This window comes from Eretmochelys imbricata, chromosome 6, assembly GCF_965152235.1.
Source record: "Eretmochelys imbricata isolate rEreImb1 chromosome 6, rEreImb1.hap1, whole genome shotgun sequence".
Lineage (NCBI taxonomy): Eukaryota > Metazoa > Chordata > Testudines > Cheloniidae > Eretmochelys > Eretmochelys imbricata.
In genome coordinates, this window is record NC_135577.1 from 93985362 (window position 1) to 94012925 (window position 27564).

Genomic DNA, 27564 nt, shown 5'->3' on the forward strand with positions numbered 1-27564 from the left:
GAACACTGCTGTTAAAACTTCCCCTTGTGGCGATAAACTTAGTCTGATCACCGGAGAGGGGAAAATGCAATTGAAATCTGCCCTCTTCCTGCAATGGTGGTGCTAAATAAATGGGTGGACTGTGAATTACAGGGCAGTAAATACACCCATTGGCTCCTAATAAAGCAAGGCAGAGTGACTTATGGTGTCACCAGAACCCACTGATGTATTTATAGCCGCCTTCACAGTTTTGCCCTTTAAAAATAAAATTAAATTAAAATAAAATGTGCAGGTTGTTTCTTCTCCTGTCCTGTTTCCCAAAGGCAACTGATCCACCAGTTTCTAGCCAAATGGAGACAAAGGGGTGGTGGTTTGCACCTCCCTTATTTGGGGGCTGTCAGGCCCAGTGCAGCCCCTGACCCAGGGTAGGGCAGTTTTAAGTGATGACCAAACTCTTTGGTGTGTCTTCTGTCTTCTCCCCCACCCCCCGCCCATGCTGTATGCCTACTGCTACCTAAGTGTGGGGGACTGCGCTTGGGTGGGATGCGAGACCGCCACAGTGTCTATGCCCTGCCCTCCTCCCCCTGCAGGCTGTGCCAGCTGCAGCCGCCCGGGAGTCAACTGGCACAAATGGAGTAAGGTCATGGGAAGACAGAGAATAGGGTGGTCCAAGAGGGCATTAAATGGGGATTAGCAGCAGGAGGAGTGCGTGTTTTACAGAAAGGGAAGGAAGCCTTTCTATTTTTCTACCCCTTAGTGCAAGCATAGCTGGAGGGGAGGAGAGGGAGAAGAAACTCCCCTGCTGTTTCCCAGAGGTTGTGCCTGTACGTGACGCTAATGTTAGTACAGTTCTTCAAACTTGTTCTTCTCCCATGGAAGTTAAAAAGAGTTTTGCCATTGGCTTCTGCAGGAACAGGATCAGGCCCTTAGTTTTTAAATCTTCTAAACCTGCCATCACTTGTCATTGAGGGAACTAGTGACCAAGCTTGCAAGACGTTCTGTCTCTTTCTGAACACTAGCCACTGAGAGAAAGTGTGGTCATGAAACAGCTGATTTGTACTGTCCTGATCATTGGCAGGGATAGTTATTTTAAAATATATTGTCTGTATTTTAGAAATAAGCTGTTTGGTGATGGGGCTACCTTTTAAAATCTTTTCTGAGAGAATGACTAAATTCCCCACAATCTGACTAGGAGACAAACATTTCAAGATATTGTAATTTGTACTCGATCATACCTTAGAATTGAGTGGGTCAGAACTTTTGGGGAAAAGGACTGGGGGCTAGTGCCTTGAACAGGAGACAGGGCTCATAGGCTCTGTAACAACCTTTGGGAGACAGTGTAGTCTAATGATTAGAACAGAGCTAAGCCTCAGGACTCTTTGCTTCTTTATTCCCAGTTATTCCACTATCTCATTTAAATTCAATGTGCCTCACTCTGCATATCTTTGAAATGGGATAATACCCACCTCATGGGGATGTAAGGCTAAATTAATTTATTTGTAACTTAATTAATTTGTTAAGCTCTTCAAGTTCCCTGCATGATTGCTAGATAAATGCAAACGCGAATAGTTCTGCTTTCTGGAAAACTTCCTCCAACCCTCAGTGATGAGTTTCTGACTGCTCTAGCCACTGCTTTAGATAGCTTAAACGAGAAAATAAATTACAAATATGCCATATTAAACTAAAAACTCCAGGTGTGAGGTTCCAGTTGCCCATTCTGAAATGATCATAATGTATCAGGAATGGTTATTCCTCTCAACTGTATCTCAGTGAAGTAGCTCTAAGTTCCATCTACAAATGCCTTATGTCTGCACTGTACCAAATCAAAATCGATTTCCAAAAACACTGACTGTGTGATAAATAACTGTGAAATTAGAAGAGTTATTATAAGAGTTGAGTAGGTTTATGGTTTGCTTGTGCACCCTCCCCCCTGACAACAGAATGCAAGTTCTCAGACACGCAGAGGTTCCTTTATTTACAAGCCGGGGTGGTGACTAATAATGATATTGGGAGGCAGTGTGGTTTAGTGGTTAGGGCTCCCAAATGGGAGTCTGGAGACCTTGGTTCTATGTCTAGGTCTGCCCCAGATGCACTGAATAACCTTGTGCAAATCTCTTCACCTGTCTGTGTCTCCGCTTCTCCGTGTTAAATGGAGATATTTGTAATGCAAATTGATATGCAGTTTAAGCTCTGAGTGAAGAGTGCTGTAAGTACTGAATAGAATTCTTATTTATGAAAGGCAGAATCTGACCATTTGGCTAAGGTTCTGGTTCCCTGAGGGTTCAGTGCAAACACACTGGTTTGGACGCAGCCCACTGTTGCAGAAACATAACAGACACCATTGTATAAAAGCAATGTAGAGGTTTAATGAGCACAGTTATCCCGGGTTGCGACATGGCTCTGGTGCAAGAAGGTAGTTGAAGGCACATACGCCTTTATCTAGCAAAGAATATCCAAAAGCTAGGAAGGTACTTCAGTTAATAAAGGGCGTTGTTATGTGTGCTTATGTACTGTGCTTAAAGCTGCTAGGGGGGAGAGCCTTCTGCTCTGCATCTGCAGTAGATTGCATCTGTACAGCCCGTCCATTCTTCCGACTAATTTCAAATCATAGCAGAAAACCTATTTCCCCACACCACAGCCTGCCCCTGGCAATTTCACTCTTCCCCCTCCGCTACTGTTGCGAACTCTCTAGATCTCTTCAAAGCAGTGTTATGCCGCGTTGTTGCTTCCTATAGCGTTCCTACAAAGTTAGATTGCATGGCCCGCACGCCGAAGAGTCCCTCTCTGCCCAGTCACTGGTGCATCATTCCTGAGCTGTGCAGACCGTCGGTGGGATCCGATTGAGGAAGAGCCGATGTAAACCTCCTCCCTGTGTCACAGATGGCCACCGCATTTGGCAGTGTCTCTCCCCTCCCCTGTTCTTTTCTCTCCCTTTCCCCCTCCCCTTCGCTGCTGGCACATTGTAGATGTCAAACAAACGGGGGCAGAGAGGGGAGACAGTTTCTCTCCTTTTGATCGGAAGGCTGGGTATCGAGACCACAGGCCAGGCTGACGAATCTTGCCGGCTCCCACTCTCCGTATTGGAGTTTCAGAGAAAAGGCTTTTCCCCTCCTGTCCTCCTGCTTTGCTCTCAGCTCTTTCCCCTGTGTTAGGAAGATGCCTCGTCTCTTCCTTCCTCCTCGCAGTGACTGGGGATACAAACCCTGTAATTCTATTCCAGAGTCATTCGCAAAGGGATGAGATGGGATTGGAATGTGCCCAGTTGCCCGGCGGGGGCTCGGGAATGTCCCATCGTCTCGCCCCTGTGTATCTATAGACTAGGCGAAGTGTCCACCCTGATTTCACCTCAGGAGGACGGAAACACACACACACACTCTTTCAGGTTTGCTAAGTACCTGACTCTCCCACTGGCTTCAGTTGGAGTTGTAGGTGCTCAGCATGTCTGAAAATCAGGCTCCCAACTCCGTTTGTGTGGTTCGACTCTTCGTTGCCACCATTTAGACTGAAGCGCCGCGAATGCTGGAGGCTGGGGACAGGTGCATTCTCAGTTAGACAGACAGATGAGAGGATGTGCTTGGATACGCCTTTCAAGAACCATCCCTTTAAACTTGGAGGTTCTGAGGCGGAAAAGTCTGGGTCAGTATCAGCAATTGATTTTCTTCCTATGCCTGCATGGGGATTGGCTCTTGGCTTTGGTTTCATGACTTTTGTCTCTTTTTGATTGATTTTTATTGTGTATTTGTTTGCAATAATAAATGGACTTCAGGGGACAATCCTGCATTGGCCCTAGTGAGGCTAATTGTGACTTACATTATGATTTCAGTATGAGGAAAATAGCCGTTCAGGAAGCATCATTAGCCAGAGTAGATTCCAGGAAGAGAGAGAGAGAGAGGGAGGGGACGTGTGTGAGTGAGAGAAAGATGTATGTGAATGGAGGGGGTGGGACGCCAGCCCCCTATTCCAGCCCCTCCTTTCTCAGGAGCCAGCCATTGCCTCTGCAGAGTGTTTGGGCTTCACTGATTCGCTCTCTTGAGTGAGCCTATTTGCGTGCGGCTCGCCCATTTGTGAATTTGGCTCCCTAAGTCCTCTCTTCACTTCACCTGGGCTTCCTGGTCGCCTTCACTTAGTGAGCTGCCCCCTGAGCATCCTGCTCCACCTAAGGCTCTCTGTGCCTCTCCTGTGGATTCTGGACTTCTTTCCTCTTCCCCTGCTCTTTTCCTCCTCTCTCTCTCTCTCTCTCTCTCTCTCTCTCTCTCTGAGTTCCCTGCCGCCTGGATCCAGAGGAAGGAGGATAACCATCCAGATTTGTGTGTGTCCGCCTAGCAATTCTGCATTGCAACACTTGCTAGTGGAGAAGCAACAGAACCCCCTTTTCATTGGGGTAAAAATCAAAAACCTTCCTGGGGTCTCTAGCTATTTTTTCTTTTGCCCTTCTCCTGTTAAGTGAGAGGCAAGGATCACAGACAGGGAAAGTCATCTATGATCCTGGAGGAACCTGACAAGCGAGAGATCCAGGATCCTTCTTCCTGACATGTGTGCCTTTCCTGGTCCCTCCTGGCGGTTTGGTGCTGCAGCAGGGTTCCTGGCACAGTAGAGCCAGCCCTGGGAAACATCGACCTTTAATTTTTGAGTGTGGTTGTTTGTTAACCTTTCCCCCCGCATTCCCCTCTGCTCCCGTCCCACCACACACACCCTCCCACCTTGGAAGTGACTCTCCCTTCTGCTAGGATGGGCCCCTTGACATCATGAACCGTATTCTGTCTTCCCGGCTGGAATTCAAACTCCCCGTCGGTAGGTGCCCAGTGCATTGACCATGCACCTGAGAATAGACCCCAGCATCTGCCCAGGACGCCACCCCGCCTGGACCCTGTGGATGTGCTCCCTCTTTTGGGGATGTATCGTCAGCTCGGTTTGGAGTTCCTCTAACGTGGCTTCTTCTGCCTCCTCTTCCTCGTCTGTGTCTCAGGCTCAGCATGAGCATCATTTCCACGGCAGCAAGCACCACTCTGTGCCTATTTCTATCTACCGCTCGCCTGTCTCCCTACGAGGAGGACACGGTGGGTTCTCGCTCTGTTTCCTTCTAACCCTTTTTTGAGAACAGCTGTATGTAGAGGGAGGGGGGGCTTGAGAATAGAATTTGTGACTTTCTCTTGCGGGCGTGTTTTTTTCTCTCCCGTCCTCCCAATCCCCTTTTATTTACCTCTATCACCCCCCCTCCCCCCAAAAACCCCGCTTTTATGAATAACCAACTTCTGCAGGCAGATCAGAGCTGCCCTGTTTTGGGGGGTTTACCCTTGGCTGCCCAGCCGTGAGCCCCACTCCCAGGCTGGGAAGCCGGAGGGACTTACCGCTAGCGGCGTCGGGGCTGTGAGAAAAGTCCCACGTAGCTTGCCAGCCGGCAATTAGGACTGGGAGTGCAATTGACCCGGCCACTCTTCTTGCGGAGGGGGCTGGGTCCTGGGGGGCCGGAGCCGGCGGCGGTGTGATCAGGCTGCTTTGGGCAGCCTAATGTTTGACAGCAGATCTTCCTGAAATCCGAGAGCGCTCTGTTCATGTACTGCGACTCTGCCTCTGTTGATGCTGAAGTGGGAAGCTTGGATCATGACTCTGCATGGGTCTGCATTAGCAGATTCCATTTGCCCTGCTGTAGGTTAGGACATGCTGGTCCCATAGCATCAGTGTGTGTGTGTGTCACACACCCCCTCTCTGCAGGGAAACTGACATTTCGAATCCATGTGTGTTTGGAGGGGAGCTGTGTGTGTGTGTGTGTGTATTGGGTGTGTACATAGTCACACATCCTGACGGGAGGGGGGCAGAGTCCATTTACGTGTACCTATCTGGCCATATGCTATGTAATCGGGCACCGTCTCCACAAAACGGCAGATAGTGAAGGTCTGAGGGCTGGACTTGGTATAGCAAGTTCGAAGGGGATGATAGTTTGCCCCGGGCTCCTCTTTAAGAAGGCGGCGCGGTGCAGCGTGGGTGATGCCCAGTAGCCCCCATAGCAGAGGGTCTTCTCCGGGGACCTGCCCTAACCCTCTCTGGTGTGTTTAGGACCCGGATTACTGCATGCCCCCTTTCCCCGCTGCACGCTAGCCCTGGGCGCTGGGGAGGTGTCAGAAGCTACAAGGGGTTGGGGGGGGGGGGGGGGGAAGGATGCCAGCTGTGGCTGGCGCTCGCTCGCTGTCTCTCAATGTTATCTGATGAAGTTGTCAAGCAGCTGGGGGCCTGTAAAGGGAAACGGTTGCTCTTGATGCTGGGTCCCTGCTGTGGCTGGTATTGGCTCCCTGAAAACCTGGGGAGAGGCAGTAATAGGAACTGCATGTAAATGCAGCCCGGCAGAGCGAGCGGGGGAGGAGGGAGAACTGAGGCCGGAAAGAAGGGAGAGCAGCGCGGTGAAAGGCGGGGAGGCAGGCTTGCTTGGACAGTCCTTGTGCTCCCTGGCGTGCTGAGCAAAGCTGAGCCGGTGTAAACCTGCCAGGCAGGGGGGCCTGTGCTGCTCCCGGTTTCCCCGCGTTCCCCGGCCGGGGGAGGGATAAACGGGAGTGCGGGAGCAGAGCTGGATTCCTCGGCAGCCGCGCGCTCTGCCCTGTGCTGCTCTCACCGCTCCTCCTCGCCCTGCTGAGGGGCGTTCGCCCGGCCCGGGCGAGTCAAGCCGCTTCTTCCCCGCTCCCACCCCGGCGCACCTTTCCCTCCCCTGCGGCAAGTGCTCAGCGCCCTCTAAACCTGCCCGCCGGTTTGCAGCGAGGATCTGGGCAGGGCTCAGGGAGGCCCAGGCAGCTGAGTGCCTGGCCTTTTGGAAGGAGTTTCTCCAGAGCTGCAGCTGAAAGTTGCAACCCCAGGGCAGGGGGTCAAGGTGTGGATTCCAGGCTCTTTAGCGTCTTACCTCTACCCAGGCCAAGGCAGCGCTGGCATATCGCTGAAGGCTGGGAAATGACCGGAGCACCAGCACTGTTTCTGTCACTGCCATCCCTTTGTTCACGGTGTGTTCCCACATTTCCACCCCTTGCCCCACCCAGGCTCTATTTAGATCCTGAGTTCTTCGGGATAGGGACTGTCGACTGTTCTGTTTGTACAGTGCCTAGCACAGTGGGCCCCCCTTCTTGGCTGGTCCTTAGGCACTACCATAATAAGCGTGGTTAATAATAATAATAATTAATAATAAACTCATCTGAAGCTCAGTTCAGTGGATGGGCATGGAGTTCAATAGGTGGCATTGATTGGCTCTGTGTGCAGTGTCTAGATTTGCTTTCCTTCAATTTTGAGGCTGATGATGAGAGGTTTTTTTCAGCCTACCCATATCTACAGATTTGGCCATGCACCATCCTGACCTGCAGCACCACTGTGTCTTCAATCCTGAATCCCCACATAATGGCAGCTTAGCCCTGTTATGTACCACCCCCTGCTATTCCCATTCTGGGCTTCCTGCTACAGCTCTCCCAATGCATCTCTGACCTGCAGCACTCCCAGCTATTCTATTCTTGCACCTTGTGTACAGCTCTACCAATGTACCCTCTTCTATCCCAGTCCTGATCCCTACCACAGCTCTGCTGGTGCTCAGTCCTGGCCCATAGCATCCCCTTCTCTTCCAGTCACTGGCTTCCCTTCTCTCCAACCCAGTCTATCCAACAGCTGTAACAGGTACCCTGCCCCTCCTCATCCAGAGCACCCTGTGTCCAGGGGTGCTGGAACAATTTGTATAGTGAGAGCCATTGGGGGTGCTGAGAGCCATTGAACCAAACTGTAAACCCTGTATATGATGGAAACCACTTCAAGCCAGGGCTAGCACCCGTACTTCCAGCACCTCTGTCTGTCCTCTTTGTCCTCTAGCCCTACCTCTTCAGCTGAATGTGTGTCAATTTCTGGGGAGGCAGAAGAGAAGTTTGGTTCATAGACCACATGTGAGTGAGGATTTAACATATGGAGCAAAATGTTTTATTGGGTAGCCCTGATATAAGGTGGCAGGGAATGGTTCATGAGGGTGTAAATAGCTTCCTTTCTGCTCTAGAGCTGTCACTGTGAGCCCTTTTTCCAGCTTCACCAATCCAGTGGAAGATAAAAGCTGTCTTCAGCTTCATTCAGGGACTTGGGGCATTTTCCTTGCTCCCTCATTTCAGGAACAAGGCAAGGGAAGTGGAAGGCTCCGTGAGTTGATGCCAACACATGAGCCAGCCTGAGATTCCACCCCCGCCCTAAATCGTGCCATACAAGAAGGTTGGCATGGAACCCCCTGTGGGAATGAGCAAGAGTGAGAGAGGAGAAAGGGACCATGAAGACAGCTGGTCTTTTACCAAAACACAGGCTTGGTTTATATCTGTGTTTTCCTTTCATGTTGTACAATAGAGGCACTTGGAATTTGGACCTGTGACAGCTTTGCAGAGTCAGAACTCAGGGAGGTGGGGGGGTGTTTGTGTGTGTGTGTGTGTGTGTGAAAAGAGGCTGTCTGTGTCTTCTGGGATTTTGATTTCTTCTTTGGTGGATGAAACTAAAGGGCCTAATCCTGATCCAGTTGAAATCGATAGTTGGGGCAGGCTCAGGCCTCAAACCCCCAAGCAGTTTAGCCCTTCAGAGCCTTTCCATCCCGAGTGCCCCATCTGTGCTGCCTAAACCAAGCTGTGACTATCCAGAGGTCAGTTTTGGAAGGAACTTGGTCTCCTCAACCTCTGCTGAGTCTCTTATGCACCTCAGTCTTTGTATGCATATGCAAGTAACAGACACTGGAAACTGTTAATCAGTGTGGAAAACCTGTCCCATAAGAGGCAGCCATCATGTATAGCTCTCTAGATAAGTGAATAGATGTCCCCCTATGCCTTTGTTTGGGGCTGCTTTTGGGCTTCCACAGAAATCAGTGGCAAAACTTCCATTGACTTAGGTGGTGCAGGATGGAGACCTGAGCTGGCAATCTGCTCAGTGCGAGTATTATAAGGATTAATGCTGAAATTTCCAAGCTGCTGCTTTACCACATTCTTTGCTGCAACCTGTGAATGTTGAAACTTGGCACAGCATAGTATATAGAGGAGCTGGTCTCTTTATAATGATTCTCTGTGCCAGGTGCACACCTGTGTCAGCAGGTGAGCAAACAAAGGTTTGCCTAGAAAAACAATGCCACATTCTGTGTGTGGACCTTCCAAAGCAGAGTGGGATCTCTGTCATGAGGGAAAGCTTTTGAGGTAGGAAAAGAAGTCCATAGCGCATTTAAGTTCTGGGTCAGTTTATCTGCAGCCCAGATATGGCAACGTTTCATCCACTCCAGATCAGCTAATCGGGGGGTGGGGAGGGAGGGCTATGAAGCTGCTTAGCTCCCTGCTGGGAGAGCTGCTTCCCCAAAGCCTGCACCAGTGGCTTGCAGTCCCTTGCTCTGTTTTTTTCTTTGCCTGCACTAGGCAGCTGAATAATGCATGCCACTGGTTGGCAGATAAAATAAGATTTGTGTGTATTTTGTCTTGGTGATGAATTAATTAATTCGGTTTCTCCTTTTCTCCCTCCAGCCATATTTTTATCTCCCCCTCCTCAGCAAATCGGGGGGTATGCAGAGCTGTTTTCGTGACACCATGTGCAGGAGGGCCAGGCCCTCAGAATCTGCTCAGCAGGGGTGGCTGGGGAAGAGGTGTGTTTTTTACCTTGCAAGGACCAGGCTTGTTCAAACTGCAGAGCAAGTCACGGTGTAATGCGAGGGCTTCTTGTGAGGATTGGCAGTGAGGAGTCACCAGAACTTGTAGGTGGCAACTCGGAGGCCTTAGTCACTTCTCAAGTCCTGTCATTTGTAGTCCCTTTACATGAAGCATTTATGGGGGTTGTAATGTTGCTAATTTCTTTTTTTTCAGTTGGTGAGTGAAAACTAGTGTTTATGCAAATGAGGAACTAATCCTAAATCAATGCTGTGCAAGCTTCCCACACAGCTCTGCCAATGAACCCCAATTCTGACCTGCACTTCCTACTATTCTAGTTCTGGCTTCTCCTCTAGATCTGCTAATGAAAATTCTGCTAGTACCCTCCCTACTGCCTTCCCCAGACAATTCAGCCAGTGACTTGGTTCCTAATCCATAGCATTTGAAGTGTTCCCCTGTAGTGTCCAGTGCCTTTATGCACTGAACACTCACAGAAATGCCAGATCTGCAGTCCCTGAAGGACTAATGTACACACCAGTTTATATGACTAAGTCAGGATCAGCCCCAGCTTAATATAACATCCCTGAGAGAGATTCATAGTGAAAACAACAATAAGTTTTATTATCATACATTACCTCCTGAATGAGTGAGAATATTGGATACAAATAGCTACATCTAAAACAAAATCATAACATGCTTTCTAGAGACTAAATTTAACAGGTAAACTTCTTGTCTAAATATCAGAGGGGTAGCTGTGTTAGTCTGGTTGTGTAAAAGCAGCAAAGAGTCCTGTGGCACCTTATAGACTAACAGACGTACTGGAGCATAAGTTTTTGTGAGTGAATACCTATTTCGTCAGATGCACATCAGACATGCATCTGACGAAGTGGGTATTCACCCACGAAAGCTTATGCTCCAGTGCATCTGTTAGTCTGTAAGGTGCCACAGGACTCTTTGCCACTTTTCTTGTCGAAAGAAGTTTTATTTCAACCAATATCTTCTGCAGCCTTTCAACCAAGGTTGGTTGAGATCTTATTTTCATGAATGTAAACGCACTGCCAGTTTACTTATGTACAGGATAAAGGGGTGTTGTCTTTGCCTTCTTATATCCCTAAAGTTCATATGTACCCAGAGTCAGGATAACCTCCCCCCAACGCTCATGGCTTATTTTTCCTGTGTGCTGCTTCCCTGTTGACTTCACATTTCTCTGCTGTTTTTGTATGTAAATGGACATTAATTGTGTTAGCTTAAAGTGCTTATTTTGCACCCGACAGACAGGTGAATAACCTCTCTTGTCTGACAGAAAACCTGTTAGCCAACGATGCCTGTAAAACATATTTTCAGTAAATATAATTCCTTACATGTATCTATACACATATCTCACAATGATATTAATGACCAGTGGAACCCACACTTTCATTTAAGACCTCACATGGCATTCTTTGGTGAACGAGAATGTACCTACCAGAATCAGGACATTCCTGTAACCCCTTTGCCAGTTGGCATTAAGGGGTTCCTGAGTCACCGTACCAAGCAAGAAAAACTTGAGGTGCTGCTGGGACCAGACGGTATTGTTTTAGTAAACGACCCTCCACGCTCTGAGTTAATTCTGAACTATGACTCCATCATGGTGCTAGGGGGCGCTGTGCTGCTGGAGGTGCCCCCTTTCAGAAGAGACGTACAAAGTTTCTGATTCCTTAGTCTTATTAAAAATCCAGTGGCACACTTTGCCAGAGTGAGGTGTGTTAGTCCTGAATCATAATTAAGTCAGGGCTTTCTTTCTCCCTATATTTCCCGCTGAGTTAGCTGGTGAGTGGTTCTTCACGCAATCTTCTCTGCTTTTTGTTAGTGTTGCTCTGAGCTGTGAAACAGCTGCTATGTTCCATTCCAGAGATGGCTGTGTTTCAAAGATAGGTAATACGGATGTGTAGTCTGTTTATCAGTTTTAGGTTGTAAAACAGTTTTCTGCTACTTTGGAAGACACTCACACTCTCACACTCACACTGTACAATCATCATTACAAAAATAAAATGACAGTCTTTAACATTCCTATGTTAGTAGGGTGACCAGATGTCCCGATTTTATAAGGACAGTCCTGATTTTTGGGTCTTTTTCTTACATAGGCTTACATAGGCTTTCTTACATACTCCCATCCCGATTTTTCACATTTGCTGTCCAGTCACCCTATATGTTAGTTATCATTTTCTCTTCCACTGTAACTAATTACTAAAGGAAATTTTGTTAGTCATCAGACAGCTTTTTTTTCCCCTTCATCCTGCTACAGTGGCATCAAAATACTTAAGCAATGTTATGATTGTCACCGTAATAACATGTGATGTCATAAGCACTATAGTCCACACTCCACAGTCGCTTCAGGCAGGAGCTGGTATGGGAGAGAGGCATCTCTTGCTGGAAAATTTAAAAGTGGAGAGTATTCATCCAGGGGTGGTGGTGGAAGTCCCATAGCTTGAGTAATTTAACACAGAATTGATCAAAGCACTGGGGAATATACTGCAATACTGAATATTGTCTTGGCTGGGAAGTGGACTGGATAGGAACTATTGTGTCTTTTTCCATTTCCACTCACTATGATGTTAAGAGGACCTGCTTTCTGCTTCAATTGTCCTGGGTATCAATCCTGCACTGGCAGAGAGGTGGACTGGAAGATCTAATAGATCTTTTTCTTTTCTAGCTTCTGTGAATATTAAATTTGAAGAAGAGGGATGCTCTTGAAGTTTACACTGTAAACTTTAAGTTGGCCAGTGGCTCTGACTTGTCGTGTGATCTTGGATAACTCGTTTTCCCTATCTCTGCTTTATTTCCTATACCTTCTTAAGATGAGGACAGCATCGGTGACCTACCTCCCAGCAGGGTTGAGCAGCTATGTCCATTAGTGTGCGTTGAGATTCTAGGTAGGAAGCAATATAGATGTGCAAAGTCCCTTTATTACTCTTGTGCTTTGGCAACCCAAAAAGCAGCCAAGATTGAACCCTGCCTGAAGAGGAGGAAGGACACTTTTGAATTCTGGACACAGAGCCTGGCAGTGTTTTCCGCCGTGGTTCTGAAGTCTGAATGGGGTCTAGCCACAATTGCCACCTTTGTTGTTTTCAAAGGAACAGCAAGAATGTTTTATGATGGAACGCCGGCTGCTCAGAATTCCAGACAGGTACTGGGAGTGTGGGTCTGTAATTTTCCACGGCCCCCTCGCCGTTTGCTCAAATTACTTCTCTTGCTCTCTCTTTTTGTGTGTGCGTGTTGTTTTTGCACATTAAAACATAACTGCATATACCCCTGAGTGACTTTCCCCCAAACTATGAATTTAAAGTACTTCCAACACTGTCTTTTAGAATTTGAATATAATTATATGCTTTGGGTGTAAATTGTGGTTTTTGCTACATAAGAAACTAATGGAAATGATCTGCCTTTTCCTATAGTTTACAGATTATATGCTTTAGATGTGGGAATATGTATTTGGGCTGCTTTTCTGTATGGTGTATTAAAATGAAAATGAACTCGGTGTGAGCGATAGTAGTTGCTAAACGTGCATCGCAGGTTGATAGACAATATTGAACTGAAGCAGGGTTAGGGTTTTACCCTAACATCTTTCTGTTGCACCTTTTGTCTCTTGACATTCCTGTTGGTTGGGCAAAGGGGGGTGAAAGATACTTGAGCTGCAGCAGATATGACAACAGCTGTGCTGCCAAGAGGGCGGGGTGAATGAAGCAGACCGTCATAAGATGTTGCGGGGGGTGGGGGGGAAGAAAGCCCTGCACATTTGTTTTGAATATCACATGGTAGAGAGTCCTGGATGCTCTTTATGGTTGGGGTTTTTGTGTTTTTTTTTTAATAGAGAACTCATGCAAGCTGTGCCACCAGACTGACCTTCCTCTGGGTAGTCACAGAGCGGACACTGCCCTGCCACTGCTCTGCTATCTTCCCCCATGTTGCCCATCAGGGGCCCTTAACCCTGCTCTAGAAGCACCTCCTCTGGGGTGGAGACTAAATTCATTCTCTCAAGACAAAGCAGTTGTTTCATACGTGGGGGTGGCTGGTTTTCATGGCTCTGCTCCTAAACGTCATATTGGACTACTAGAGGAATCAATTGTCTGAACTTGAATGGCAAGGCTTATGTGGAGTCTCTCTGCACGTGCTCTCAACTCTTTCTAGGGGCTGGCACCTGGGATCACAACACCCTGCTACTTATTGTGCATCTACCAGAGTTGCTCCTTTACCTCAAATTCTAGAGATACCATGGTGATGGAAGCCATACAAGTACCTAGACAGATGGCCTGTGGTTTTGATGCTGAATTTTCTAGGTTCCGTCCCCACTGATGACCATGGTTTGACATTAAGGCAGCCATCCTTTGCTTGTGGTGTGATGCTTCAAGCTACTCTTTGATGGGCGGGTTTTGTTGAACAGTGTTAGAAAAGACAGTTTGTCATCCTGTGCAGCCCTTGAAGTGATATTACTCCAGAACTATTATCTGGGAAGAAAATACAAGCTACACCCTCCTCAATTGTTACCAGATTTGCCTGTTACTTTGGGGTACATTCATTTATTAGGGTTACTATTCTGGGGGGGGGGGGGGGCGGTGACTGTAATTCTGTCAATGTACTGCTTGTGTCACTTGTGCTCTCATACGGAGCGCTACTTCTCCCTTCTGCAAGTTCCCTCCCAGTGGACCTATCCTGCAGGACCTAGGTTCACCAGGGCTAGGTCCTTCCAGCCCCAGAATCAAAGACTCTCGCTGAGCACATCTGAGAAGGCTGGTTTAATCAGCACTCCCAAGCTGACCTCTTATATGTCCCTGGACTCAGTAGGCAGGGTTGAGCAGCACTTCCAAGCTGTTGCCCTCATATGCCCTTGGACTCAACAGGCTGGGTCGAACAGCACCTCCAAGCTGTCAGCCTCATATGCCATGGGCACCGCACCAGAATAGAGCACGCCTGAGCAGGCTGGATCGAGCAGCACTTCCAAGCTGCCACCCTCATATGCCCCAGATTCAGCACCTCCCTATCCCCACTTTCACATTACAATTGTTCTGTTAGTAACCCACTTGATGCGCAAATCCCACAGGATTTTTGGGCATTGCAGGGCTCTTTCGCATAGGTACGAGGAGCGTTGCTACAGAGCAAATGGAGAAGCCTAAAAAATGCCCACAAGGGACGGGGAGAGAGAGAAGCAATAAGCTTAACCATTGCCAGGTAATAACTATACAAGGGGAGCCAAACAAACAAAACTGTTATAATATTAAATCTAACTTAAATTTGATTATAAAAGTCAGGTTTAGAAAACTATAACTGATCACACAAGTCAGGGTCAGAAGGCTATACCTAGAGAGAAAGAGAGAGAGCTGGATTCTCACCACTCCGTGAAGCTTGAATGGATCGGGGTTCCCAGATGGAGGTGGTAGCTGAGGGTCCAGAGTGCTGGAGACAGGCAGAGCCACCAGCATGATCAGTCAGGAGAAGATGACGTCCCTATGGAACTGATGCAGATTTTGGATACAGGCATCAGAGCACTTACTGGAGCATGGGTAGGGGTTTGTGTAGGGAAAGAACAATGGTTCAAGTGAGAACACAAGATTTGTTTATGGGTAAACTGATGGCTCACGGGAGTATACCAAAGTTGTTGTTTTTTTTCAGGCTAGGCAAAAGGAACTGATCATTCCTGGCTATGAGTGGTGGTCCTTCCAGGGAGCTCACAGTTAGGGTGACCAGATGTCCCAATTTTATAGGGACAGTCCCGATTTTGAGGGCTTTTTCTTATATAGGCTCCTATTACCCCCCACCCTCTGTCCTGATTTTTTACACTTTCTATCTGGTCACCCTACTCACAGTGCAATTGGGCAGCTTCAGTATTTTGGATACCAATAAAGGATTTATTACTAGAATTGGTCTGATAACTACTGAGCTGGGTGTGTGCAGGCGTGGGTTCATTAACATCTGGTTCATGAACATTAACCCCATCATGCAGTGCTTTTCTGGTCCCAGAGTTCAGTGCAGTTCTTGCCTTGGAATCTCTGGTCTCCATTCTGTATGCTAATAGAGATGCCTCCCTGTCCCATCTTCGATGAAGATGAGGCTAGGGGAGTTTCCTTAATCTTGTCACCCTTGTCCGGAGGGGTTCAGGTGTGTCTTCCACTGCCTTTTCATTGCTTTTTGTAAGTCTTCCTTCTGATTGGCTTTGGCTCAAGTAGAGACTGGGGGGAAGAGTGTGGGGAGGTCTTTCATGAGTCAGGCAGGCTGAGTACTGCATCCTGGTTCCCCAAGAACACAGAGCTGATAGGTAACACAGTAGACATCTAAAGAAGTCTAACGATTTACAAATCATCTCTCCTCGCTCGCCTCACAGAGCATTTGCAAATTCTGCTGGGAAAGCCTGAACTCCAGGGTTTCATTACTGTGTTGGTGGAAACTTGCAGCTGTGCTCACTTTCAGACTGGAAGGCAGGCCTCTTATGGCATGTATACACAGGCTAATTCGTTTAGCAAAAATGTTTTTGGTCCCTCTTCCTTCCTTGCAGGATGGGTGAGTAGGTTTGGGGAAAATAAGAACCGAGCTGAACCCTCATCCAGAAAATCAAACTGAACTTTTGACAAAAAGAAGCTTGGGTCACTTTTCTCACCTGCCTCCATGCTCTCTGCAATCCTTTCTGGCTGGCCTTTTTCCATGGAATTTCCAGTGTGGTTTATAGATGGAGAGATTCTGATTATCTGGAGGAGCATTCTGGCTTTTGCGTGTTTATGTGAATCAAACCTCCAAACTTAATGTGCTTCACCCTTTGTTACTTCCCTAAGAAATGATGACCACTTGAGAACGTTACCCAATAAACTGTCAGACAGCTGCTAATTCTCTAGGTGCTCAGAGCTCCTGGTGTTACCATTTTATATAAATGTTGTGCTTTTTATACCATAGCACTCTGGAATCTTGCAGCCTTGTGAGATGAAGGAGTCAGAACAGCAACTAAAGAACTAGCTTGCTTGCTCTTCCTTTCTACCTACCTCATGGTGACCCTTCTTGTGTGTGTTGCATTCTGCCATGGCTTATGGTGCCCTGCTCTAGGCTTTCCAAAAAGAGCTCTTCATTCATTGACTACTGAATCAGGCTGCTGTTTGCAATAGCCAGTGTGGTTTCCCACAGAATCCAGAGCCCAGGGTCTGGAATCCTTGTCTGGGCCTGGATCATTGTCTAGATCCTGTTATGTGACCGTGGCCATCACCTGGCAATCTGGCTCCTTCCCCCCCACCCTGAGACTGAAGGGAAGACAATTCCACCATGTCTCCTCTTTTCCATCAAATGACAGATGCTGCCAGTTGTTCCAGTCTCCCTCCCCTGCATGCAGGCCAACACATTTCCATCAGGCTAGTTTTGCAAAGATATTGATGGCTTTGAATGCCTTTTCACTTTTTATTTGCTCACCACTGACTCTGTTCTCCTTTTCCCATGCCCTCTTGCATTCAGAGGCAGTTCATTAGAGGCAAGGAAAAGGGAAAGAAATTAATTTTCCTTGAGAGATGCATTCAGCACTTCATAAGGGGAAGAAGGAGAAGCAGAGCAGAGGTGGGTTTTTTGTTTTGGTGGGTTTTTTTGCATTTCCAAATGTGAGACTCAGGAAGAATTTCCTGTGGCCTGCAGGTGTTAAGGGAACTCTTGACTTGCTTATGTGAGATCAGTCAGTACCGTGAGTTAGGTTGGCAGTGCTTGCAGTAAACTACAGCAGAGAAAGGTGACGGGGCTGCCCCCCTCAGGCAAGGAGCTGGATTGTACTGATTTAGGAAAAGAAAGCAGGGATTCAGAGCCAAAGATCTAGGGGCCAAATTCTGCTCATGGTAATTCAAGCTTACTCCATTTTAGTCAGGGTGTTACTGGTTTAACTAAATTACAGTCTGTGCCCTAGTTATCAAGCCATCTACTCAGGCCACATCTTGCAGCCAAGCCATTCAGATGTGTGATCTCTCTTAAAGGGGGGATATTTAACTCAGAGGGTGTGCCACTGGCCTCAATTGGGCCAGGATTTCATACAGTCACTTTGCAACAGCTGAAGCTGTCCAGTGAAGGCGTGTTTAGTGGTTAGAGAAGGGATGTAAGGACTCCTAGGTTTTCTCCCTAGCTCTGCTACTGGCTTACTGTGTGATATTTGAAGCAAGCCATTTTACTGCTTTGTGCCTCAATTGGAGACAGTAACAAGTACCGTGAGTAAATATGCTTGTAAAGCACTCTGAGGCCCTAGAGTGACCGGTGGCATCAGAGAAGCAAAGTATCATTCTCAGCTTATAATATATTGGCAGGAGGCACCCAAACTGCACCTCAAATATTTGAGCTTGTATTCAGCACACACAGGAGCACCGTAACATCTTGTGGCGTTTTTATGTTGTGCCACTGGCTGTGGGGTTTCATCCCTGCAGTGTTATGAGGACTGGGACAATCGCACTTCCATTCAGCCAGTCCTCACCCTGGGACCCCATCCCCAGATCACACAATCAGAGGAATTTTGATTTACTGGACTCCAGGGTTAAAACTCCAGGGTTTGTTCTCCTGGTTCAGTCACTGCTATTTTTTTTCCCCTGAGTGACTGAATTCACAACCCCCAGTGAGAGTGACTCCATCACTGCAATAAAGAACAGTGGACTATCCTTTCTCTCCCTCTGGCCCATAGAGGGGCAGGGGAGAGAAGGGGCAGAACCACCACTTTTCACTGTTGTCACAAGAGGCTGTTTACATTATCCAAGGCTTGTCACTTACATGCAGCGTTCCCTGTTCTTACCTCCTTTCATTTCTGCCACCAAGTGAGACTCTTTCCGCCAGGGTTCAATCAATCCATTTGACCAGAGGTTGTGAGCTAAATTGTAGAGGCAGTTTCAGTCAGCAAGGGAAAGCGGAGGGGATGGAGAGACGAGGAGGAAGAGCGAGATTAAATAGAAGTATAAATCAGTCAAGGATATAGTTCCCATTCTTCCTTTCCTTTTAATCACAAATAAAAGAGAATGATCATCAAAGATCTATTAAGTACAAAGCAGCTCTCAACTAAAGACATAGGCAGTTTGCAGCTGGAGGAAATAAACAGCCTAACTAAAGTAAAAAAGAAATGAAGTATCAAATCTTATCAGCAGGGTCACTCCTGTACATTATTCTTAGATCTGAACTCAGAGTCTAAGGCCCAAGGGACCATTGTGGTCATCTAGACTGACTTTCTATCTAACTGAGCCCATAGGACTTCCCTGAATTTAATTCCTGTTTGTACTAAGGTATGTGTTTTTTAGAAAAACATTCAATCTTGATTTAAAAATTCCCAGTGATGGAGGATCCACCACAACCCATGGTAAGTTTTTTGTTTTTGTTTTTTTGGACTGTATGGAATAATAAGCCTGGGGGCCACAACAGGCACATAATAAATTATTACAGTTGAAAGGCTGGGTTGTTGTACTGCTACCTGAGATGATCCACACTGTGTTTTAAAATAGTGAGAGAGTGCAGGTGTAGAAAATTTCCATAGAAAACTAAACTCCACTCTATTCAGATGCAATGTCTGAAGTGTGTGTGTGTAGGGGTGTTTATAATTTCCTCATAGACACTTGGTTCAGCTCAGAAGCAGCGTTTGGTTTTCATGTGTCTGTCTGAGAGTTGGGGCTATGTCTGTGTAATGCATTTCCATAGGGAAGCTCAGTTCAGATGCTGAGAAGGGTTAGGGGCTATGTGCGTGTAATATATTTCCCTAGGGAAGCTGAACTAAGATGCAGGTGTTTCTCAGTGAGCCCTTTGTTTCTTCTTTTATCCCATTTCACAGCTATTCTGATTGTCCTACAGTGACCCCTTTGTTTTGTCCTTTTAGCATTGCTGTGGGATGCAAGGGCACCTTCTGGGGTGGCTGTTTCAATTGCAGGCATTCACATGGTTGAACATCATAGTTATGGGAATTCTGTCAATAATCTGGAGATGCTGCAAAAATCCTAGAGGATTTGGGGTAGCCTCTCCTTATACCACTTTTTGCTGAAACTATCACCCTATGGCCCAATAGAGGGCTTGTCCTAAAGAAAAACTCCTCGTCTTCCAGTGCTAGGATGGGTTGTCGTCATGCTTGGGCACAATGTGGTGATGTCACAATGCAGCATCCTTGTTTTACAATGCAATGCATGGAAAGTTTTTTGCACAGTTTCCTTCTTTAAATATCTGGTATCTTATAAAGTTATAAACATAACTAGACAGGAAACTTACTGAAAGTGACCCTTTATGTAAAAAACCCACAAGTCCTTTGCAGTTTCCTATGGGTTGGCTCAGTGCAAAAGACAAGTTTTATAGTGACTTTGACATTCCAACATAATGCATTCGGAGGTGGGAGAAACAGAATAAGAATGGCCTGTCTGGCAGAGCTTTACTTGGCCAGCAAACTCATGCATATGAGGGAAAAGTTAAGACTGTGTGTCGTTGGAAGAGGGTTTGCAGGGATTTCATGGGTTGCTTCCAGGTCAGGAATTCACAGATAAGCCTCTAGTAGTAAGAAACATCTGTGTTTTTAGCCCTTGCGTGACAAAGGGCTGGGAACCAATAAGATTCTGGGTTCAAATCCTAGCCTAGTCATGGATGCTGTGGGTAATATGAGGGGCAAGCTGTTCATCTTTCTTATGACTCTGCCAAGCCCAGCTGGAAAAACAGGTCAATGAAACCAGAGAAGCCACTGAAAAAGAAATGCTGTATCTGAGCTGAGGTACATGGGGGAATAAACTGCCTTGCTTTGCTGTGCTCCGGAGAAATGTACAGCACGATCAATGAAACATCAGCACTAATTTAGACTAGCCGTTATTGCAAAATTAGAAGAGACATATCCAACCTGAAGGAAGAAATCCATCACATAAGATTTTGCCATGCTCATTGGTCCATCTGGTCTGGTATTCTGTCTTTGGCAAAAACAACGAGGAGTCCTTGTGGCACCTTAGAGACTAACAAACGTATTTGGGCATAAGCTTTCGTGGGCTAAAACCCACTTCATCAGATGCATGGAGTGAAAAATACAGTAAGCAGTATATATATTACAGCACATGAAAAGATGGGAGTTGCTCTACCAAGTGCGGGGGTCAGAGCTAACGAGGCCAGTTCAATTAAAGTGGAAGTGGCCTATTCTCAACAGTTGACAAGAAGGGTTGAATATCAACCGAGGGAAAATTACCTTTGTAGTGTTGTGGCCAAAGCCAGATGCTTCAGATGGAGGCATGTAACCCCTAAGATACAGTTAATTATGTCCCTCAGAGGAGGAGTATTTCTTCTTGACCTTGCAAATGATCATCTTATATTGTGAAGAATGAGGATTGAGAGCCCTTACACTAACTAGGATAAAATTGCATTTCAGATGCTATTGTTTTTGATAACAGTATTCCTCCAGGTATCTCAAAGCACTGTACAAACCTTCGTAAATCATCACATCACTCTTACAGCATATGTAATTAGGGTTATATTCCTTAAATTGCTAATAAGAAACTGTGGCACAGAGAGGTGAAGTGACTTGCCCAAGTCAAACACTAATCAGCAGAGCTGATAATAGACCCCAGGACTCCTTACTCCCTGTACTTTGCACTAGCTACTAGGTGCATTCCCACCTCTTTGCCTCTTCCTAGGCTATTTGCGGTGATGATATCCTGCAGCAGTGAGTTCCACAGACTGGTTAAACATTATGTAGAAAGGTATTTCCCTGCAGAAAAGCCAGGGCTGTGTATGAGTGAGTCCAACACAGCCTCAGTTGGGACTGAATGCTGCTAAAAGAGTTCTCTGCTCAGGCTCCAAAATGTGCAGTAGTTAGCTGCCAAGTGCTTTGTCTGCAAACCGCAGTTGTAGTATTCCAATTTGTAAGCACCGCTTAGCTGCACTCTGGGGTATGTTGCTTCAGAGAAACATTTCTATCTGCCCCGTGTTTTACTCTAAGCAAATATAAGCCCTGCAAAGAGTGACTTTCGGCTGAAAGTATCTCAAGAGGGGAGAGGCAGCGTGGTCTGAGCATGGGACAGGAAAGCTGCAACTCCTGAGTTTGAAACCCAGTTCTGACACTGTGACCTGGTGCAAATCACTTCACTCCTCTGCACTTCATTCTCCCAGTCTGTGAAATGGGGTTTCCAATACTCACTGCTCTCCTAGAGATTTGGTAAGCATTCGCTAGCTAGTGGGCCAGATTCTGATCTCAAACCAGTGTAAATCAGAAGTCCATTGGTATAAGTTCCATCAGAATCCAGCCAAATGACTGCGTAGTGCTTGCAAAGGTAAGGAACCACCTCAGCACTGTTCCTACCAGCTTGGCCAATGGAGAAGCTCAGACCTGCAGATCCCTTTTTCAGACTTGGCGACAGTCATAGGCTCTGACTCCATGGGTGCTCCAGGGCTGGAGCATCCATGGGGAAAAATTGGTGGGTGCTCTGCACCCACCGTCAGCCAAGCTCCCTGCCCCTGCTCTCCTCCCCTCCGCCTCCTTCCCTGAGCGCGCCGCGTCCCCGCTTCTCCTCCCAGTGCTTGCCACCGTGAAACAAGCTCTGGGAGGGAGGGGGGAGAAGTGGCAACATGGTGCGCTCTGGGGAAGAGGCAGGGCCGGGGCAGGGAGGGCGTGGGACGGGGTGGAGTCAGGGTGGGCCTGGGGGCACGTCGAGCACCCACCAGCGGAAGCCGGGGCCCATGGCTATAGTAATGTGCAGGGCATGCACAGTGTACTAGCCCCTGGATGAAAATCTTTGCTTGTTGATCTCTTGTGTTTCCCAGCCAGCTGGCAGACTCAGCAGCAAAGAAGGAACTAAAGGTAACTTCTGCGGACTGGGCTAGGCAGCATGGGCATTCCTCTCGTGCTGAGCTGTAACCTGGCTTGGAAGGAGGTTTTTTAACATGCGCGCATGCACATGTGCTCACACACACCTATGTTGTAACCTGCCCTCTCTCTTTACCATCATTTGACCCTTTGTGAAGGCTGGGTTTATATGTCCATAGATCAGTATCTCCTGTCAAACTAACTTGATATCTTTTTTTTTTAATGAGATTACAAGGTTGGCTGATAAATGTAATAGTGTTGATACTTACACTTCTGTGGGGTGATTGACTTGGTCCTGCATGACATTTTGATTAGAAAACTAGAACAGTATAAAATTAACATGGCACACGATCAGTGGATTAAACACTGGCTAACTGATCAGTCTCAAAATGTACTTACCAATGGATTTAACATTTTTATCAATGACCTGGAAGAAAACATAAAATCGTAACTGATAGAGTTTGCAGATGATGCAAAAATTGGGGAGTGGTAAATAATGAAGAGGACTGGTCATTGCTTCAGAGTGATATGGACTGTGGTAAACTGGGTGCCACCGAACTGTAGGAGTTTTAATACTGCTAAATGTAAAAGTATATATCTAGGAACAAAGAATGTAGGCCATATATACAGGATGTGGGTCTCTATTCTGGGAAGCAGTGACTCCGAAAAAGATGTGGTCATGGCAGATAATCAGCTGAACATGAGCTCCCAGTATGACATGTTCGCCTAAGCACGAATGCGATCCTGGGATGCATAACCAGGAATCTCGAGTAGGAGTAGAGAGGCAATTTAACTGTTTAAATTTGCAATTTAAGTGCAACTGCTGCTGGAATCCTGTGTCCAGTTCTGGTGCCCACAATAGAAGAAAGATGTTGAAAAAACTGGGGAGGGCTCAGAGAAGAGCCTCGAGATTGATAAAAGGATTAGAAAACATGCCTTATAGTGATTGACTCAAAGAGTCAATCTATTTAACTGAACAGAATAAAGGTTAAAAGGTGACTTGATTACAGTAAGTACCTACAGGGGGAACAAATATTTAATAATGGGCTCTTCAGTCTAGCAGAGAAAAGTATCGCACAATCCAATGGCTGAAAGTTGAAGCTAGACAAATTCAGACTGGAAATAAGGGGAGTCCTGAGTTATACAGGAAGTCAAACTACATGATCACAATGTATTCTTCTGGGTTTTTTATGAAATTTATGAATCTAGGTATATGACAATATGTTCAAAGTGTTTAGAAGTCTCCCAAAATAATTTCCACTCGCATCCTACTTAGTGTTTACACTGTGGCTTGAATAGTGAGAGGAAGAGGAAATGTGTCTTGGGGACCTTGATTTATAGAGATGTGGTCCCAGAAGGTACTGTGGCCCTGGCAGCTGATATACTAATGTTGTGCCATCTTCTAGAATGTAAGATTTCAGTGTCAGGACAGAACATATGCCTATAATCTGTTCCTGTTCTTGGACTTTCTGCTCATTGTCTTAACTAGAGAGGAAACAGTGTTGGATCTAAGTTGATTTGGTATCCTCTGTTCAGGAGGCTGAAGGAGCACCTAGGAGCTATACAGGAAACATCACAGGCCACTAGTATGTTTCTGTGCACCCTTGTAAAATGTTCTCAGCAACTGTTTGAACCCCTGATTTTTAGTTTTTCCTGGACCAAGCTACGGCCTGGGACAACTTAATGTATTGTTAATTCCATTATGAGTATTTTTCCATTACAGACTTCTGCACTAATTGTACACTAAGAATTCCTGATTTGGGAGCATGGTGAAAACATGGTTCAGTCCCATCTACACTGCTAGACTCTGAACCGTGTCAGGGACTACAGTGTTGTAATGGAGTCTCCCAACACAGCAGTTGTTACAATGTAGACAGGACTCTTAAGCCCAATATGTACATCTCTGGTTGTTGCATAGCCGTACAAATCCTGGTGCACACAGGTTAGGGTTGTGTGTGTGAGCTATCCTGATTTGTGTGCACACGTTAGGGATTTGCATATCTAAGTTACCTGTTTAAAAACTTGAGCCACAGCAGGCAGTAAATCCAAATATATAATGTAAGTATTGTACGTTTACATGTCTGTTTATAGATAATCTTGGTGTGACTCACCCAATATAACCATTTGCATTTTGCAAGACTTGTCTGTATGTTATTACCACCAATGCCTTAACAAAGCAGTTCTTCAGTATCAGCGGTGATGAGTAGTTACATGTCAGTGAGCAGCACTATTTAGTGGTTAGAATAGATGACTGGGTATCTTTCTCTGGCTCTACCATTCACGAGCAGTGTGTGACCTTGGACAAGTCACTCTAACGCTCTGTGCTTCAGTTTTCCTGTGTAACATGGAAATAATGATATTGACCTAGACTTGTAAAGCATTTTGAGAGACACTGTATAAATGCAAAGTATTATTTATGTGTGATATTATCTCTGTATACATTCAAACATTTCTTTCTGAGTTGAGTCCTTGACTGTAATTTAAATTTGCTTATCGTTAAAGAACTTAGAGAACAAATTTAATCCTCTGCATTGTACGGCTATTGCAATGATTGGGTATTTTCAAAACAGATATTTAACAACACTGTGGTCTTATCCAGGGCCTCACTGAATCTATGTTAAGCTGGCTAGATGTTGTTCACATTACCCGGCCACCCGCAAGTCAAGGTCTTGGGGAAACAAGCATGGTGCATTCTGCTGGATCCTGATAGTTCATCATCCAAGATGAGCAGAAGTTGTCTGCAAACTGCAATCCTATCAGGCAGGCTCAGATAGCATCTCACTTGACTTTTTTGCTCATCCTATTAACACTTTTTTTTTTTTTTTTTTTTGCACTGGGACTTTAGGAAGCTGAGCTTTACCATGGTGACAAAAGTGCCTGATTAACAGAGATTCCATTTTAACACATCATTGGCCCATTAAATGTGAGGACCCTTTTAGTCATGACGCTGAACCTCTTTGAGATTGTTCTCCCAGAAAGCATTCATATTGGAGCGGGGAGGGTGGTGTCAGGGTGCAGTGGCTTTTATGCTAATTGTGTGGAAGGATGATACCCTCGGAAAAGGCTCTTAATTCTTGGCTTGAGAAGGGTTTTATTTACTTCATTTGTTGTTCATTTCTCCATACCTGTTTTTCCCTAGCGCTGGCTTATCACAGCTCTCAGTCAAGTGCTTTTTCCATTAAACGGCCATCAGGGGGTATGAGCGTTTCTCAGTGATTGGGTTTTACCTCCTGTAACTCATCTAGCCTTGGGGATTCCAGAGAGCCAGGTGGCACCATCAGTGTTGACTGTGCTATTTGCATGTGGCAGCCCTGGTTGGTTATATCTGGTCAGTACCATTTGCACTTCAGCAGTCTGTTAGGAATGGATAGATATACGGTCAACCTGCAGTAGTTGTGGGTGCATCCATTTCTGCATGTAAATCAGATAATTGTGTATATAGAAGGTCATTTCATGTGTAATTACCCAATCTGTTTCAGAGTAACAGCCGTGTTAGTCTGTATTCGCAAAAAGAAAAGGAGTACTTGTGGCACCTTAGAGACTAACCAATTTATTTGAGCATAAGCTTTCGTGAGCTACAGCTCACTTCATCGGATGCATACTGTGGAAGTCAGTATGCATCCGATGAAGTGAGCTGTAGCTCACGAAAGCTTATGCTCAAATAAATTGGTTAGTCTCTAAGGTGCCACAAGTACTCCTTTTCTTTTTACCCAATCTGTGTGCACACATTTGGGCCTGGGAATGGCAAAACCCCCAAATACTGGCAGGTGTTTTAGTGGCCTGTTGAAAATATGTCTCATAAAATGTCCATGTTGTAAGGTCATGGACATTATGACATGGACAAATGACGTTATCATTTCCCTGCATGTGTGCATGGGGAGGAGGATGGGAGAGAAGTGAGGGATGGGTTAACTGTGTGCGTTTCTGTAGAACTAGTTAAAACATACTATTTTTAATTTAGGAATTTTGAAGTTGTTTCTGTTTTGCAGAGCTTGCAATGAAACCATTTTTGAGTGTTCGGTAAATGTTCAGCAAGTAATACATTTCTGTGACCACTCTAACACTTTTTTGAGAAAAAATTCAAATGGGAACAGTTAAAAAAAAATTGAAAATGCTGAATAAGTCAAAAGTTTGCCATGATTTTCCCCTCCCTTAAAAAAAACAAAAAAAACCAAAGCCATTTTTCAGTGAAAAAGTTTTTACTTTGAAAAATTTCAACCAACTGTATTACCCAAGCAAATCTGTAGCAGAACTGCTTTCAAAGGTGAGTGGGAGGCTGGGGAAGGGCAGAAGAAATGGGATTTCCCTTTAAACTTAGCAGTGAGGACACTTCACTGCAAGAATTCCCTATCCCAGAGAAGCTGGTCTTGTCTGGCAATGAGAACCAGTGTCACCAACAAGTGTGACAGAGACGAGAAAACATTAAGACAGAGGGCGGATTGAGTTTAATAGCCTGGTGTTTTTTGCTAGGGAAACATCCTAATCTTTTGCCCATCATGGCTGCTTATTAAACTCCCCTGTCCCAGGCAAAATCCTCAGCAGCTGCTGATTGCAACCCAGTGTCCCCTGGAGAGACAGTAGTGCGTGAGTCTGGCTAGGTTTTTTTCAGGGGAACCTGACATGTCCAATTACCATCCCCTGTTCTGTGACACAGTGGAGTCTGTCTTTGCTTTCAAAGGTGCTTTCAAAGGTGAGTGGGAGGCTGGGGAAGGGCAGAAGAAATGGGATTTCCCTTTAAACTTAGCAGTGAGGACACTTCACTGCAAGAATTCCCTATCCCAGAGAAGCTGGTCTTGTCTGGCAATGAGAACCAGTGTCACCAACAAGTGTGACAGAGACGAGAAAACATTAAGACAGAGGGCGGATTGAGTTTAATAGCCTGGTGTTTTTTGCTAGGGAAACATCCTAATCTTTTGCCCATCATGGCTGCTTATTAAACTCCCCTGTCCCAGGCAAAATCCTCAGCAGCTGCTGATTGCAACCCAGTGTCCCCTGGAGAGACAGTAGTGCGTGAGTCTGGCTAGGTTTTTTTCAGGGGAACCTGACATGTCCAATTACCATCCCCTGTTCTGTGACACAGTGGAGTCTGTCTTTGTGGTTTTCCAACCTGGCTGGGAAATGGGTGTCAGTTATGTAAAGACTTTCTAACAGTTGAGGAAACTATCAACCCTAATGGGTCAAAGCCTGAAAGCTGCATTC

The 27564-nt window shown here is 46.1% G+C and overlaps 1 protein-coding gene across 16 annotated transcripts in view; it reads left to right on the forward strand.

Annotated features, from left to right (window-relative positions):
* The window catches only part of NRXN3 (neurexin 3), a 1334999-nt gene that overhangs the window by 847196 nt on the left and 460239 nt on the right, over positions 1 to 27564 (forward strand). For 3 of the 16 annotated variants that reach the window (XM_077820381.1, XM_077820382.1, XM_077820380.1), the window contains exon 1: positions 4793 to 5036. The exons of the other annotated variants lie outside the window; for them this stretch is intronic. In XM_077820381.1, the coding sequence (XP_077676507.1) occupies positions 4793 to 5036 (244 nt within the window). Of the gene's footprint in view, positions 1 to 4792; positions 5037 to 27564 lie in introns of those variants that run through there. 16 annotated transcript variants of the gene reach the window in all.